A 15,236-nucleotide genomic window follows, 5' to 3' on the forward strand; every position below is an offset into this window, starting at 1 on the left:
ACCTGAATTGCTACTTTTGAAAGACATGCCCTATCTTTCCACAACAGTCTGTGAAATAAATCAGACTTCTCAAAGTAGATTTCCCACTTTAGGAACATAATAAAAAATAATAAGCGCATCCATTTAATATCTTCTAATCGCCGCTTACCTTTTAACACCTCAAGAATGACAAAAGCATAGGAACAGTGAAATAACTCAATTGTCTCCATGGAATCCTGAGTGAAATCAGAAGAGAAAACTGATCAAATATAAAGTCTTTCTTCCTCAAAGTACTCCTGGAAGTTCTATGACAAAAATTATTTAGGCATCTTAAATCCTTTGTTTCCAAGTCAGTGCCCTTTAGAATAACTTGATCAAAGATAGTGTAAGATACTTTGTATCCACTTGAATGTACCCTCTTAAAATTGAAAGAGTGAAGCCTCCACATGCAATTAGAAAATACCACTAAACTTTTCTCAAAACAGTTCATAGAAAAAGTAATGCATAAGCTAACAGAGCCTGTTAAAGCTGAAATTAAACTTTGGGTGTGGGTGTACTGACCTATATGTAGCATTTTATCTTTACCACGTCAGTTTCCTGCACATTCTTGTCCACCATGTAATTTTTGCATGATCAAAAATGAACATTAACTTTCATTTCTACTGTGCAACCTTTGAAATTTTCACATGCATCCTGCAGCCGATGCAGGTGGCTAACCAAGACACCAGTGCTGCCTTTCTCTCTGACTACTCAGTCCAACAAGGGAGAAGCAGTTCTGACATGCAGCAGGTTTCCCAACAAGTATTGTAACTCAGAGGCACTCTCTTGAGGTCTGTGGATCATCAGCCTGGCTCACAGCTTTGCTTAGGGTGAGCTGGAGCACAGCACTGGCACTGCTTCCTTTTATTCTGCTTCTAAATTGCATTAATGTCAGCAAAATTACCCTAAATACTAATAACTTCCTAATAGTTCATTTCCATATAAAGCATTTGTTGTAGCTGACCCAGAATGTTATATGATTACAAATGAGAGAGAAGGAAGGTAAGAAAATTCTTAAGAGAGCTTATGAAATAAAATTTAATTCACATTCTGAAAGAATGACAACAGTTCTAATTCATACCACTTAATTATATGATTCAGGAACTGAACATCACAGACACATTGCTGGGTTTCAGGGGCAGCTTCAAACTTGGCTTAATGCCAAGTAGAAGTATGAATTTTCTTATCAGCAATGTGCACAAATTAAAAAATAGGTCTGAAAAACTACCCCATGAAAGTCAAACCTCTGAGTTTGTGTTCTTTCCTCAGCTTCCCTGGAGAAAAGTGAAGTCACAATGAGAAAGAACACTTCAGTGAGAGGGAAATAATTTCCTGGCATAAAAACCCAAACTTGTTGTGCATATGTTTTGTCTGTAGTGGTCATGAACACAGACTAAGAGTTTGGATCCTGTGCTCAGGTGCCTGGTGGCAGATCCCTGCACTTTACAGTGGGGCTATAGAAAGCTACAGGGAAACATTCAGTTAAATTGAATTGCACAGTTAAGGCCAATATAAGGAATATTTATCTGAATTACATCCCAGCTCCAATTGCTACACACGCTCAGAATTTTGCAGTCTCTGTTCTTATTAAAGTGATGTATTTACCAATAAGATAAAATTTTAAATTGGAGTTCATATGTCAAACATTACAATGCAAACCTTGGGCAAGAGTTACCTTACCTTTCCCCAACACTGATGTTGCTGTATGTCCAGCTGTATTTATTCTGTGGCTGTTAAATTTAACAGCAACTCTGTAAATGCCACTAAAATGCATTCATAGGAGGGATTGGCTTGGATTTTAGTGAGCTGCTTTTATTGAGTTCCATTCTATGTGTTGAGAATGAGCTGCTGGTTGTTTTCCACTGAATCTATGATAATGCTTTTCCTGTTCTGTGGCACTGTCTGCACAAACCTGGATACCCCTGTGAGAAAAGCATTTCCCTGTTTTGGAAAGCAGACATAGTAGGATATATTGTAATTGTTTTAGCGTGGGCTGCTCACATTCTTAACTTCAGTGGCTGAAAAAGAGAGACTAGTTCTTCTACCCCTTTTTGTGATCCCAAGCTGAAGTGTTAACTAAACCAGCATGATAGTCATCTTTTGTCCTCTCCAGTTAACTGCCTGTCATTTCTTTGTTTGTATTCTGATGTCTTCATTAAAATAACAGAAATATAGCATGGTGGGAAAAAAAGGCAAGCACCTTAATAGTCATCTTAACCATGGAAAAATTCTCAGCTGCAAATACAGAAAGGTAGAAATAGCCTCACTGGATCAGAACAGCAGACAATCTAGCTCAGTGTCCAGTTTCCAGCAGTGTCAGTGTCTCGTGCCTCCAAAACAAAGGAGTTTGTTTGGAAGGCAATTACAAAATAGCTTTCACGCAACTTTACTCCCAGGCACCCTATAAGAATTTCTTTAAAATTACTTGATGAGTTCTACTTCTTAAAAGGAAATTTTGTTTTTTGGCAAATATGCTTATATATATATATAAGTACATGCTAGGATGAAAGTAATTATAAGTCTGACTAGTCCTGCAAATCCACACTATACTACTAGAAAAACAGAATTTTTTATTTCAATAAATGTAGACCCTAATCATCTGTAGGTCTATTTCCCCTTTGATAAAAGACTATTGTACATCTTTCAGACTCGGTGGAAGACTACTTGATTCTCAATACAGTAAAATATTGGTAAATTAAACATATGCATTTATTTTAAAATCTATAATACCTCATTAAAGAGGGTAAACTGGATATTTTAAGTACTCAACTGGAGTTTGGGAGAGTTTGTTTCAGTTCTTTACACTGCTGTGGACTTTCTTTTAGACCATGAACAAATCTATTTTTAGTCTCTCATTTGTAAAATTAAAGAAATAGTCTTGCTCCACGAGAGTATAGAGAAAAAACTCAATTAGAATTTTTGTTTTTTGCTTCAGTACTGAAAGAGTTGAAGGACTATGTTGTCCCTTGGGACACCTCATGTTTCTTATGTCACCTTCATTGCACATCGTATGATTCTCCACATTTTAGTGGAATAGAGCAGAGCATTTCAAGAGAGAGAGTCTGGATGTTACTATCTGAGAAGAAGGTGGAAGGAAGGTGCACCACCTCCACATTTCAGCTTGCCTGCTACATGTACAAGTTTGGAATCTTCTGCATTGGTTCCCAAAAATAAAGTAGAATGGGAAAGTGTTCCTATGTCCAGTACATACAGTTCAGATTTACCATACTCGTTTATTGAGAACTCTCTGAAGATTCTCCAGGCTATTTTTAGGGTCCAATAGCACACACAAGCTTGGCTCACAAATGAATTTTGCCTTCTGTTACTCAATTGTCATTCTTGTTGGTGTGTGGGAGGGAAAGACTATATTTCTATAATTTCAGTCTGCCCTTAGCACCATATCATGTAGGATATTTTATGAAAACATCTCATCACTTCCAATGTATAATATCCTGTGTAATTGGGAAGACAGTACATTGCATAAATAAGTCTTGTTCAAAATACAGGTCCAGCATTTAATGAAATCTGTGGGAGTTGCACTGTTATCTCAGAACAGTCATTGACTGAGACCCTTCTATCAAAAGCCATTTCAGTGGGGACTAAAAACAACTGCAGACAAAAAAAAGTCCCCCACATTTAAAATATCTCCCAGATAGCTCAAAACTATTATCCACTACTGCCAGTTATTGCTGCAGCCTGTGTAGACAGAGATACAAACAGCTCATAATATTCTGAGCCAAATTCTTTCATGTTGTGAAGGTATTGACTTTACTGAGCCTGCCCGAGGGATGTATTTGGCTCAAAAGTAAAGTCATTTCTGCATTTAGTTAGCAAAAAATGTTTTGATTGTAAAGGCCAGAAATCCAATAGTCGGTTCCTTAAAATGCAAGTGTTGCCAGTCAGAGGCACATCTGATCTTGAGCCTTTCTTCTTGGTAGCCAAATGGGAATTACTCTATTGACTGGAAAGAGAAATAGTTCCTGGAAGCAAAACCATGAAGAAGTGTTATGTGCCTTTGAATTCATTTTTCCCTTTACTGTCTGCCTTTTCCTTTGTTTTATTCTGTGGAATTATTTTTACTATACTTTTGTCTCTGTTTTTAACCTTCACAACTCCCCTGCCATCGTCACTCAGCGTTATCCAATATTGTACACTTGGGGAAAAAGCTCTGGTGAAATCCTGACCTCAAAGTGACCTTGTTTTGCCTTGTTCAGTGTAGCCACAGCTATTGGACCAGAAAAGTTAGGATCAGATTAATTGTAACAACAGAGGCTTAGCACTGCTGCAGCTTGACCCCAACTGCCTGCCTTTTGGTCTTGGCTATAATTTCTCATAAAGCATTTGGCAACACTTCAGATAAATAATGCTGTATTTTGTTTCCAGGCTCTGACTGTGTTCTTTAACATTGTTGCATGATTATGGCTTGGTGAATTAACACTTCCCATACCTGCACAGTCTCTAATCCATCCTCCTGCACCTTGTTTCATAGCTGGCATTGCAGTGAACTCACAGCTTGGTTACTGTAAAAACAGTGTTTGGTTTCTCATTGCTTCAGAGTGGTGAGCCATCGACCTGCTTGGGGGATTTCTGCTCAAGGCAGGCTCTTCTGGCCACAGGAGCATCTTAGTCAGACAGACATATCTGAGGGGCATTTCAGGTCAATTTCTGGGTTTCAAAATGTGGCTTCAATTCATATATTTTAGGGCTACATTTTAGTTAGAGGTTTTAAAAATTCATAGAGATCAGCTATGCCCAAGCCTTTGCTGATCTTAACTGGATTGATTTTTATAACTTTATTGGAACTGAACTAAGGAAAGAATATGTAACTGTACATATATATATATATATATATATATATATATATGTATAAGTACCTAAACACAATGCTACTAATAATGTGAAAAATATTAAGAATAGCCTTGAAAACATAATGTAAGTTAATGATTGGAGCCCAGCAAATCCATATAAAGAAGCGCATGTATTCCTTTTCAAAGGATGCTTCAGAAAGAAGTTTCAGTTGGGCAAATGAGAACATTTGCTTTGTGGTTTGTAATTTTGCATCCCACTTAAGAAAAGTTTTCTCATTTGGCATATTTCAGCTTTAAAACTGTTGAAATTTCAGCACAATTCCTTAAATAGGAAGGGATGCAATCACCCATTAAATTGCTAAATAGTGAAATTATCCCAATTACTTAACTAACTGAATTTCAAATTTAGGTGTTTAAGGCTAATGGATTCTAGTCTTTATAAAAATACTTGTGTCTTAACTTCTTACAGATAAACAATTGCTTGCATTTAAACTGATCAGTTATTTTTTAAGTGTGTATGCATTTACAGAATAACAGCTCAGTTCTCTATCAGTGAAACTGAGGCTGACTTAATCCTCACCTTAACAAACGAATGATTTCCAGTTGAAGGAATTGTTTCTAATCCAATTTAGGTAGAGAAAACTAGTATTTGGATAGGACAGAGAATTTTTAAGTGATGCCAGGCATAAGAAATCCTTTTTGTGTAAGTCTTTGTTAACCATTTATCTGCTTATCACTTCAAAATATCAGGTCCATAAGGACTGTCCAACTCTGATTATTTTTACTGCTTGGATTTGGCATCTAAATATATGTTCTGCTGGAATATTATTGAATTATTTTTTAACAGGGAACTTATTAAATCAAAATTATTCCTGAAATCGTATACATGCATACAATGTCTCATTTGTAACTGTTAATTTTCCTTTCATTTTATTATCGAAACAAAGTTGTTTGCAACTGATAAGCTACAGGGAACTTGTATATCTGGTGGTTTCACCTGGAAGCTTAAGAGGTTTCTCACAGCTATATTTATGAGCAACCACTCTAGGATGCTTTTTGCAACCAAACATTTCTCCTCAACCCATGTTCATTTTCCCTGATTTTTTGGGGTGGGGGATTTTTGCCACCACTGGCAATTGCCTGTGTTTCATACTGTATCCCCTCCTTTCACAGAGACAAGGAAAACGTTGCAGCAGCATCAGAAAACAGGTAATGTTTGCTGTGTTTGATTTACTTCCTGTTAAAGAGTGTATCTCCACTTTCTCCATATTGCTCTTACCTCAAAAACATGAAATTAGTACACTGTTTGAGCAGATTATGAAAACACAGGCTTCAGTTAAATTGGTTCATTAGGCATTTCTTTCTCATGCACTGTGATGTGGAAGAGGTGGGGATTGTGTTTCTCAGAACTTATAAACATGAAGAATAAGAAGTTTTAAATCAAATATTCTTGAAATGGACTACTGTCAGTTTGTGATGGAGTTTTAAGAACAATTTCCATTTTAAACATTGTCTAGATGGTTCAAGACATTTTTAAATTCTAAATGAGATTATCTTTTTAAGGAAATTTGTGTCAGATCTTGATTGATATTCAATGGATTATGAGGTTCAAAACAGTTCCTCTGCAAGTTCTTTTACGTCAAGTTGTTTTCTCCCAAAGGATCTCAGAACATTTTGCAGCAAAGTATAGAAATGTGTTGTTTTCTGTTATTTCATTTATTAAACTCCCAAGTACTGATACACAGGTATTTCTTGAGTAAATCTGACCAGTTGTTTCATGGAGCGAAGAAAGGCCTCTTAACTATTTAGTCATGAAAAGACTTTTATCCTACTGCTTTTCTCTTTGTTGTAGATTCCTGCCTCAGTGATATGCAACCACTTTGTATTTTGGGGATTTTTTTAAGACTGCTTATGTTTGAACAAAGGTTGCATAGAGTTAATATCTGAGTGCAAGCATTATTTGTTAATAATGACACAAGCAATGGCAACTGGTACTTGAAAAGTTGGGATTTTTTTTATTTATTTTTAAATTAATGATTTAAAAAAGAAGGAAATCACCTCCTTGATTCCTGAATATAAATTGAATTGTAAAGAACAAGCAACACATGTTAGAATTTCACCAGCAGTTTCATTTGTAAAACAATCTATAGGACTATACAGCTGTTTCACTGAAATCTCCTTTTCTTTTAACTATTATTTTATTTTGCCAGGAGTAATTTCTGATGTATGACTGATGTTATTGTCCTCCTATGTTGCCTTAATCTTGTGTGATTTGTCATACTACAGCCTTTCTCTACCTCCATTACCATCACAGCTCTGCTTATTTTGATATTCATAGCAATATGATTCCCACATTTAACACAAGGTACCTTTTTTAATTTGTCAATCCTTTCCTGGTCTTAAGCAGTAATTAACCAGTGAACTATCAAGATTAGTCATTACCTCATCTGCACTGTCATTATGATCTCCAGCTCCATCTGTGGCTGGAATTCTGTCTCTTCCTCAAGCCCCTGCTATTACCAAGGCAATGCCTCATTCACAAACACCCTGTAATCTCTGTTACCCAGGCCTGCAGGTACCGCGCATGCACCCCAGTATGTGACCTCGAGTATTTGGCATCCTCCTAAGTCATCCACCAGGGATGCCAACACTGCCAATGCTCAGCCAGTGGCCTCCAAGGGGTCTGTGAGGCTTGGAGCGGGTACAAGCCAGGGGGAGGCCAGTTTTGGCCAGAAAGCCCCTCTTGCTTCATCCGGTAACCAAAGGTACACTGTGCTGTGTAACTGCATAACTGACCCAGTTTGGAGCTTTGCCATGGTTTGGTAATAACAACCTCTAACTCCTTCAGATGGAAATGCCCATTGCCTCAAAGGCAGACATTCAAGTTCTTCCAATTCCAGCAACTTCTGGTTCATGTGGGTGCTACATTTTCAGTGGCTCTTGTAGGATCACACCTACAATACAGAGACAAGTCATTAAGCATCTGCAGCAGAGAAACAGAAGCTAATACTTTTGTATTTTCAGTGGATTGCACAAACATTCCCATATTCAAATATAAAATCCTTCCACATTACAGCTTTCTCTAAATACTTTCTCCAGCACTTTTTTCCTACAAATGATGCAATAACAGATTTTTTTTTCATATCCCTTTTAGTTTTTGTTCTCTATATTTTTGATTCTTTGCAAGTCATCTGTTGAAGGATTAGAAACACAAAAACCTTCATGCGTTACATAAAGGACACTAAGTGCTGTTTTAATCTTCTACTCCTTGTTATTTGGATAGAAAGTCTCAGAACTTAGGACTTCACCAAGAGAAAAAAAGTATAATCTACACTTACATTTTAAATGTTAGACTGCATTTGTTGCTGTGTTCTCATTATGGTTGTTAACCATTGTTATCCTCTTAACCTCTACTGAACTGTGTTCCTTTTCATGAGTGAGAATCAGTTGAGAAGAGATGTGTGTTTGTTTTCATCCACCTAACTTACTTTTATGTTTGTTACCACAAATATGAAGATGTTTGATTTTTTTCAATTTCTATTAAAATAAAAAGTACTGTAAAGATTTGAAGTCTACAAAACTATTGTATTTAAGAACCAACCAAACAAACAAAAAACTCTTTGAAACATGTCATACTTAAGCTGTTGCTATAGATGATCTGTTTTACAAAGCAGCACTCATATTTATCAATTCCTAAAATTCTTCTGCACTTAATGAACTAAAACAAAAAATCAGACTGAAAAACTAGAAAGGAGGAGAAAAAAAACCAATTCAACTATTGTATTTGACAATATAAATAAAATTATGTAAAATTTGTAGTTGCTAAATTAAAACCAGTCAAATTAGTCTTGAGCTCTTTCTATAAAACTCTTTTGAGAATGTTATCAAACCACTCGGATTTTTTGGTTATATCCACTTCTCTTATATTTATTCCAATTCCTTGTTCTGATAATTAATATATATTCTACTATAAAGTAAGGTAAGCAAGCCTCTAATATTTTAATCACATAAAAAGAAGTATTAAAAACACTATGCAAGATAAAATTTGTTTGCATTTCTTTTAAACTTTAAAAGGTATTCTAGTATATTTGCATTTATTTTATTTATATAGGTTCATTCTGTTCAAATCTGTGTGCACACAGGTTCGTGTCCACACATACAGATTGGGGTTTTTTTACTTTCTTTTCAATATTTATCACTGAATATGTATTTTGATTATTTTGGAGATTGTTACAATGGAGTTACAATTAATTAAGTAAGTTCACTGTTCTCTTCAAGGCATTAGGTCATGAATCTTTTAAAATCTGTAGCAAATTCCCTTTCACATCATTGCAAATAGATTAAAGAGGTGAAATCCTACTTTGTGTTTGTTTTTAACATGTACATTAAAAGTTCTGTTTCTATGTGCAGCATAGTTTCAATCCTTTCCTGTTTGCCAAATCAAAGATATGTAGGTATCTACTGTGCCTCCATAGCTTTTAGTGGGGTAATTCTGGTACCCTCTGTGGCAAAGGGAAAATTTCACAATATTGAAATTCAGTACCAGATTAGCTGTGATGGATAGTACACAGCTATTCTGCTACATAAGCTGTGAAATTGATAGTCTACTATTTAACTGGAAGAATTTACATAATGAAATGCATCAGGATTGAAGAAGTCATCTGACTCTCAAATGATTATTATGATGGAAGTACTTCTGCAAAGCTGTTGCAAAACTTGGTGTAAGGATTTGAAAGCCAGAATTGCAAACTGGATGATTATTTTCAGGAACTTACTTATTATGTACATAATTGTAGATTGTAGAATCTCCATAAGGGATAAAATACCGATTTTCTGCTTTTATTGTGAGCTGCATTCAGCTTTGAGGTTTGTGGATATAACAACCAGCTTCTGTTTCAGCTAAGCAAACAAAATATTCAGCTGAATTAAGACACCATCATGTAGACTATTGAACTCTGGAAGAGGAGGTGAAGGGCAGGGGAAACAGGACAGTCCCTTGGAGAACAAGGGGTATCTCAAATTCAGAAGTATCTAGTGCTTATTCTAGGTCCTGAGGAGTATAACTTGCCAAGGCAGTGCTTCTGAGAGAAGCAAAAGAAAATATGAGATAATTTGCATAATGGATGGTAAATCTGCTTAGGAAGAAAAGCTGAGAGAGAGAGTGTCGGAGGGCTAAGGTTGGCTGAAAAAACAGCTGTGGAACTGTAAGATTTCTTTTGTTATTTGATACTTGCTGTGCTCAGGAAGGAGCATTTTGGGCATTTGTACCTTGAGCAAGAGAATCACTGAATTCCATCACCCTAGGATATAGGGTGCAATAGGTGATAGGAGTAATTTGTAAGAACACAGAGCTGTGACAATATACTTATGACATAGGTCTAAAGAACTAGACATATATCCATTCTGTTTCTAGGCCACTGCTCATGGACAAGACAGCTATGTACAGTGATGTCCTGATTTAAAAAAAAACTGCTAACTTTGCTCCATTTGTCTGTCTGTAAGAGATGAGTAATTCTCAAATCTGAGGGAGGTGATGGAAGACATTAGTGGTTCAACAGGTTACTTGATGGAATTTGTAAGAGCTCACAAGACTGTGACAGGCTCTTCACAGCCATTTCCTTGGCTCCACATTTCCTACCACTGGCATCAGTGGGAGCCCAATTTAAATGCTGTTTAGCACCTGGGGTAAATTTCAGTCAAGCAGGACCAACACTGCATTGCAGTCTGAACTGCACAGTGGAGAAGGCCAAACAAATGCATTTCTTTTCTTTGCATAATTGTGCTTTTCCCTCAGTAACCCAGCCTGCTACTATGTTTGCAGCTGCAGGTTCAAACATAGTAGGTTTTATGCTCTCCATGTAAATATGCGCCTTTTTAAGATGCTTCTTGTTTTATTTAATTTAACTCTAATTAGTACCCCTGTTGAGCATGCCCCAGTGGCTCCCAGTTCTGCTGCTCCTGCACCACATGCTTCAGCACCTCAGCCTGCTACTGCTGCTCCAAACACAGCCAGCCCGATGACAGCACCAGCCACCACCTCAGTAGTGCAAGAGTCTTTCTCCTCCTCCTTCCAAAGGTAATGCTCCATTGCTTTATACCCCTCTGGCTTTGGAAATGCTGCATACACATTCTTAGCTTAAGAATGTTGTATGAAAAGCTGCAACCTGGTTTTATATGCTTTTATATATTTGGGGGAGAGTTGGGGTTTTTTTTGGGGGGGGGTTGTTTGTTTTGTTTTGTTTTGTTTAATTTTGTGATATGTTGTTTATGTTTGCATAGAATTTGCAATATAAAACCACCCTAAAAATAACTTCATTTTCAGAAAGCGAATTGGGGCTTAAAATTAGAGATGTTTTTACACCGCTTATAATAAAACCAAAACAACTCCTCATAGTAGTTGCAGTGAAATGAAGGTTCTTTTAGTAGTGCTTCTGCAGTAGGACAAGAAATGGAAAATTGGAAAATGTCATTTACTCACATGATTGAGTTTACTGTGTCACATTAGATATCAGTAAAATATAGTGGACACTTGATGATTAACTTGCTCTGTAAGTGAAATAATTTCTGTTAAATTTATCTAATCTTTTTTTTTCCTAATGAGAATTAACCTTCGAGCTGAAGTAAGTTTCAGGAGCTGCAACACTTGTAGCACAGTGGGAGTTACAGTTGTATTTTAAATACTGTCAGACAGCTTGTGAGGAAATGTGTGGGATTTATGCAGCTGTCACATTACAGTAATTTTGGAGATAGTAAGAGTGAGTTCTTTTGGTACATAATATTCTTTTATCTTTGGGTTTTGCTACATGAATATTCTGAAAAGATGCCTATTTTAACATGCTTTTAAAATCCAAGGAAAAACACTTCCAGTAATATAAACCACTTTAAATAATTGAGACCTCAGAGGTATGCAATAAAGGAATTGGAAATGTTCTCTTGGCTCTACTTCTTGATTGATTTTTGCTAGTTGACTTGCATTATGTATATATACCAACTAATTCGTTTCTAACTTCAGTCAGTTTTTACCTAGCCATGACCTACCAGAATGCAGTGGTTTTATTATAGTGCATGAAAATCCATCAGGCAGCAAAGGAGGTTTGATTAAGGTCTAATGCTCTAATTCAGAACTGGCCTGAGAGACACTTCCACATAAAATAATTATAAGGTTTAGGTAATTTTTATCCCTCAGTTGAAACCGTAGCATGAAGAAAATGCATTACCTGGTATCTGCTTCAGACAAAAAAATGCCTCTACTAAACTAATAATTCCAATTACTTCTGATTTTGATAGGACAATCTTCTGTCTGGGACTGCTTGCATAGTAAATTTTTTTTTTTTGTATTTAGACTCAAACATCTTCAGATCTTTCAGATAAAAGCATGTATCATTGACATAAGTCCTGTCCTGTAATATTGTCTTTCTTATTGATAGAGTCTGGTTTTAAAATTTTTCCATAATATGTACATTTTGCCTTGTGTTCTGTAGGAATGTGCTATTCTGTAAGTCTGTGCTACAGGATGTAAGATGTGTGCTACAGAAAATCTGCTCCTGGTAACTATAGAGCAGTCTTCCTGTATCTGAATCCTACCAGAGTTTGGTTCTTATGTCATGATTTGTGTCCCTGTTAAATCATTTTTTCATGCTTTCATGCTTTCATGCTTTTATGTGTCTTCTGCAGAGTTCTTGCAGCCCCCAGCTCTCTTTCCCAGCCTAAGCCTTTCCATGGGCCCAAGAACATGTCATTAGCAGCTTCCACTATTTCATCTGCTATCTCATCTCAGTCTAGGTATATCTGTAAAGTTCTCTTCTTTTAACCTAATTTGTTTGGATTTTGTATTATGCTCTCTGATGTGAGGTTTTCAGTTTCTTAAGGGATTGACTTGGCAGAGAAAAAACATGATGTGTTTAAAGGAATAGCCCCTTCTTTATCTTCCATGTGACAACCAGCTAGGAAACAGCTGAGTTTTAGGTGTAGGATATGTCACCACAAGTTCTTCTTGGAACAGAGGTGTTTCACTTCGTTGGTTTATGTTGCTTTTGCCATCCTGAAATGAAAATATTTGTCTAAAGACACTGGGTGAGAATGATGGACTTTTTTTATTTTTTCTTGGTGAAAACACAGGATCACAGGAATCTTTTATCACTAAAAAGAGAGAATGCTGCTGTACTGCCTCACTTCCAAGCCTTTTCACTGCTTTCATAACACTTTGACAACTAACAGAGGAAAAAGCAGTAGATTTTAAGAATCATTTGAACATAGTCTTCAGAAATAATCTGAAATAGAGATTAAATCAGCAATACATTTGAGATTGTAATTAACAATGTGTGTCTTATCTTTATCTTAAAGTTAGAAATCACTCAAAGGTGATGTTTGAGGTTGAGAAAAGGCACGAGTTTGAAGGTTTCACACCAAGAAGTATAATGGTCTTTCTCAAGTGAATCACAGAACAGTTAAGTGCTTGGCACAGGTAGTACTTAATAACAGTAGGTTGGCTTCACATCACTGAAACAAATGCAAAAAGAAATAGCTACAGAACAAAACATCGGAAGAATTTTCAGCTTTAGGATGTGAACATATCTGTTTCCAGCCCTGGGAATTACACAGGGGAAGTAATCCCAGTATGGAGCTGATAAAACTGAAGAAATAAAATTAACTGCTGATGAGTACACCAATGGTAACTTTAGTTTCAAGAAGCCTCTTGTAAGGTTCCTTGCTTTCTAAGCAACTATAGCTGTGCATATTCAAGTTTGATTAAACACTGGCATGCAAAACCTATTATTTCTCCTGAGCTAGAGCAAGGACTTGATTTTAGGGTTTCTCTCAGCTGAAGACTGAAATGTCTCCAATCAGTCAGAAGATAAAATTAAATGGAAGCTTTGGTGACTACTCTGGCCAGGCAGAGCACATCTATTCATGTTTCACCAGCCTACATCTTAGAACCCATCTAAACCTTTCCTAAGAGCTTGTTTTCATTCCTGCCTTGGAAATAATGGAATCATAGAATAGATTGGGCTGGGAGGGATCTTAAAGATCATCTAGTTCCATGGGCAGGGACAAGTTAAGCAACAATTATGCAAATTTACATATAAATAACTAATCAATTAGTATAAAGATAACCAATACTTGCTGACACTACTTGCATGTCTTTTGTAGAGCTAATGTGATGCTATTTTTGATTGAGCTTTTTTCCATTTCCTTTAAATTTCATATCCATTTAATGGGAGAAGGGAAGCAGTGTGAGGCCTTAAAACCATATAAATGCATTTGTAGTTATGTACCAATATGGACTAATCAGTGTGAAAAAAAATTAATTAGGATAAGAAGATGACAGTGAGATATTGAGACATTTGAATTGAAAGTAAATTAGTAAATTAGATTGGCATGGACCATTGCTGCTTTTCCTGCCCCTTTGAAAGGAAGTGACTTGTCTGGGGAGGCTGTGTCTCCAGTCCTGAAGGTTTCCAAGACATCACTGGCTAAAACATGGAGAAACCTGGTTTGACCTCAGAGATGGCCTTGCTTTCAGCAGGTTAGATCAGATTCTTCCTGAGGCCTCTTCCAACCACAAAGATACTGTGAATCTATGAAAAACAGCTGTCCATTTCAAAAATAAATTCATTAATCAGACTCCTAAAACCTTTTGCTGGCACCTGAAAATTATTTTGGTCACATATAAAAGATTTACAGCATATCAACACTATGTGCTGCTTCTTTGTCAATGGATGACACAAGTGTGGTGCTGTCATCTGCTTCCCTGTTACCAACAGGCAAATGCCACTGTCTTGGGACATAAGGGCAAAACAGAGACTTGTAGGACCTGTACAAATTTGGTTCCCTGATAATCAAGTATGAGAATTAAACTTTGGTTGGTTGGTTGGTTGGTTGGTTGGTTGGTTGGTTGGTTGGTTTTTTGAATGGCTGTCTTGCAGCTGGAATAGGTTCTTTATCTTGGGCACTTCTTCCATGTTTTTTTTAAAAAGTGTTGTGTATTATAGCTAGTGTATTCAAATGTAAGGGCTAGAATTGGCTTCTAAATTAATTCAATTTTTTTAGAATCTGGTAATATTCATGTAGAAATTAAGCAATTCTTTGGCATGCCAAAATACAGATTTAAAAATCCAGTTTCAGCTTCACACACATGAAAGGAGTATTGAACATTTAATATAATTTTATTTCAAAATAAGATGTGGATGACCTTAATTACAACACTGATTTACAGGATGAGGATATTCTTGGGTAGATGAGGCTGAGATTTTATCACCATTATTCCAGTGTTTGGTGTTTTTTTCCTTTTAGATGCTTTTAAAAAATCCACCAAGAGAACACAGGAGGATTTCTTGATCAGTATTCTTAACTATTTAAATCTGATTTTAAACTTTAGTAGATCCAGTTCTATAGTGACTTAGCTTTTGT

At 36.3% G+C, this 15,236-nt stretch overlaps 1 protein-coding gene across 4 annotated transcripts in view; it reads left to right on the forward strand.

The window, feature by feature from the left end:
- Positions 1 to 15,236, forward strand: part of LDB3 (LIM domain binding 3) — a 106,487-nt gene that overhangs the window by 74,299 nt on the left and 16,952 nt on the right. For 2 of the 4 annotated variants that reach the window (XM_056495642.1, XM_056495644.1), the window contains 2 exons: positions 6,000 to 6,035; positions 10,741 to 10,902. In XM_056495642.1, coding sequence (XP_056351617.1) covers positions 6,000 to 6,035; positions 10,741 to 10,902 — 198 coding nt within the window. Of the gene's footprint in view, positions 1 to 5,999; positions 6,036 to 10,740; positions 10,903 to 12,500; positions 12,609 to 15,236 lie in introns of all 4 variants that reach the window. The other 2 variants (XM_056495646.1, XM_056495643.1) reach the window with 2 other exon arrangements.

Source organism: Oenanthe melanoleuca, chromosome 6 (genome assembly GCF_029582105.1).
Source record: "Oenanthe melanoleuca isolate GR-GAL-2019-014 chromosome 6, OMel1.0, whole genome shotgun sequence".
NCBI lineage: Eukaryota > Metazoa > Chordata > Aves > Passeriformes > Muscicapidae > Oenanthe > Oenanthe melanoleuca.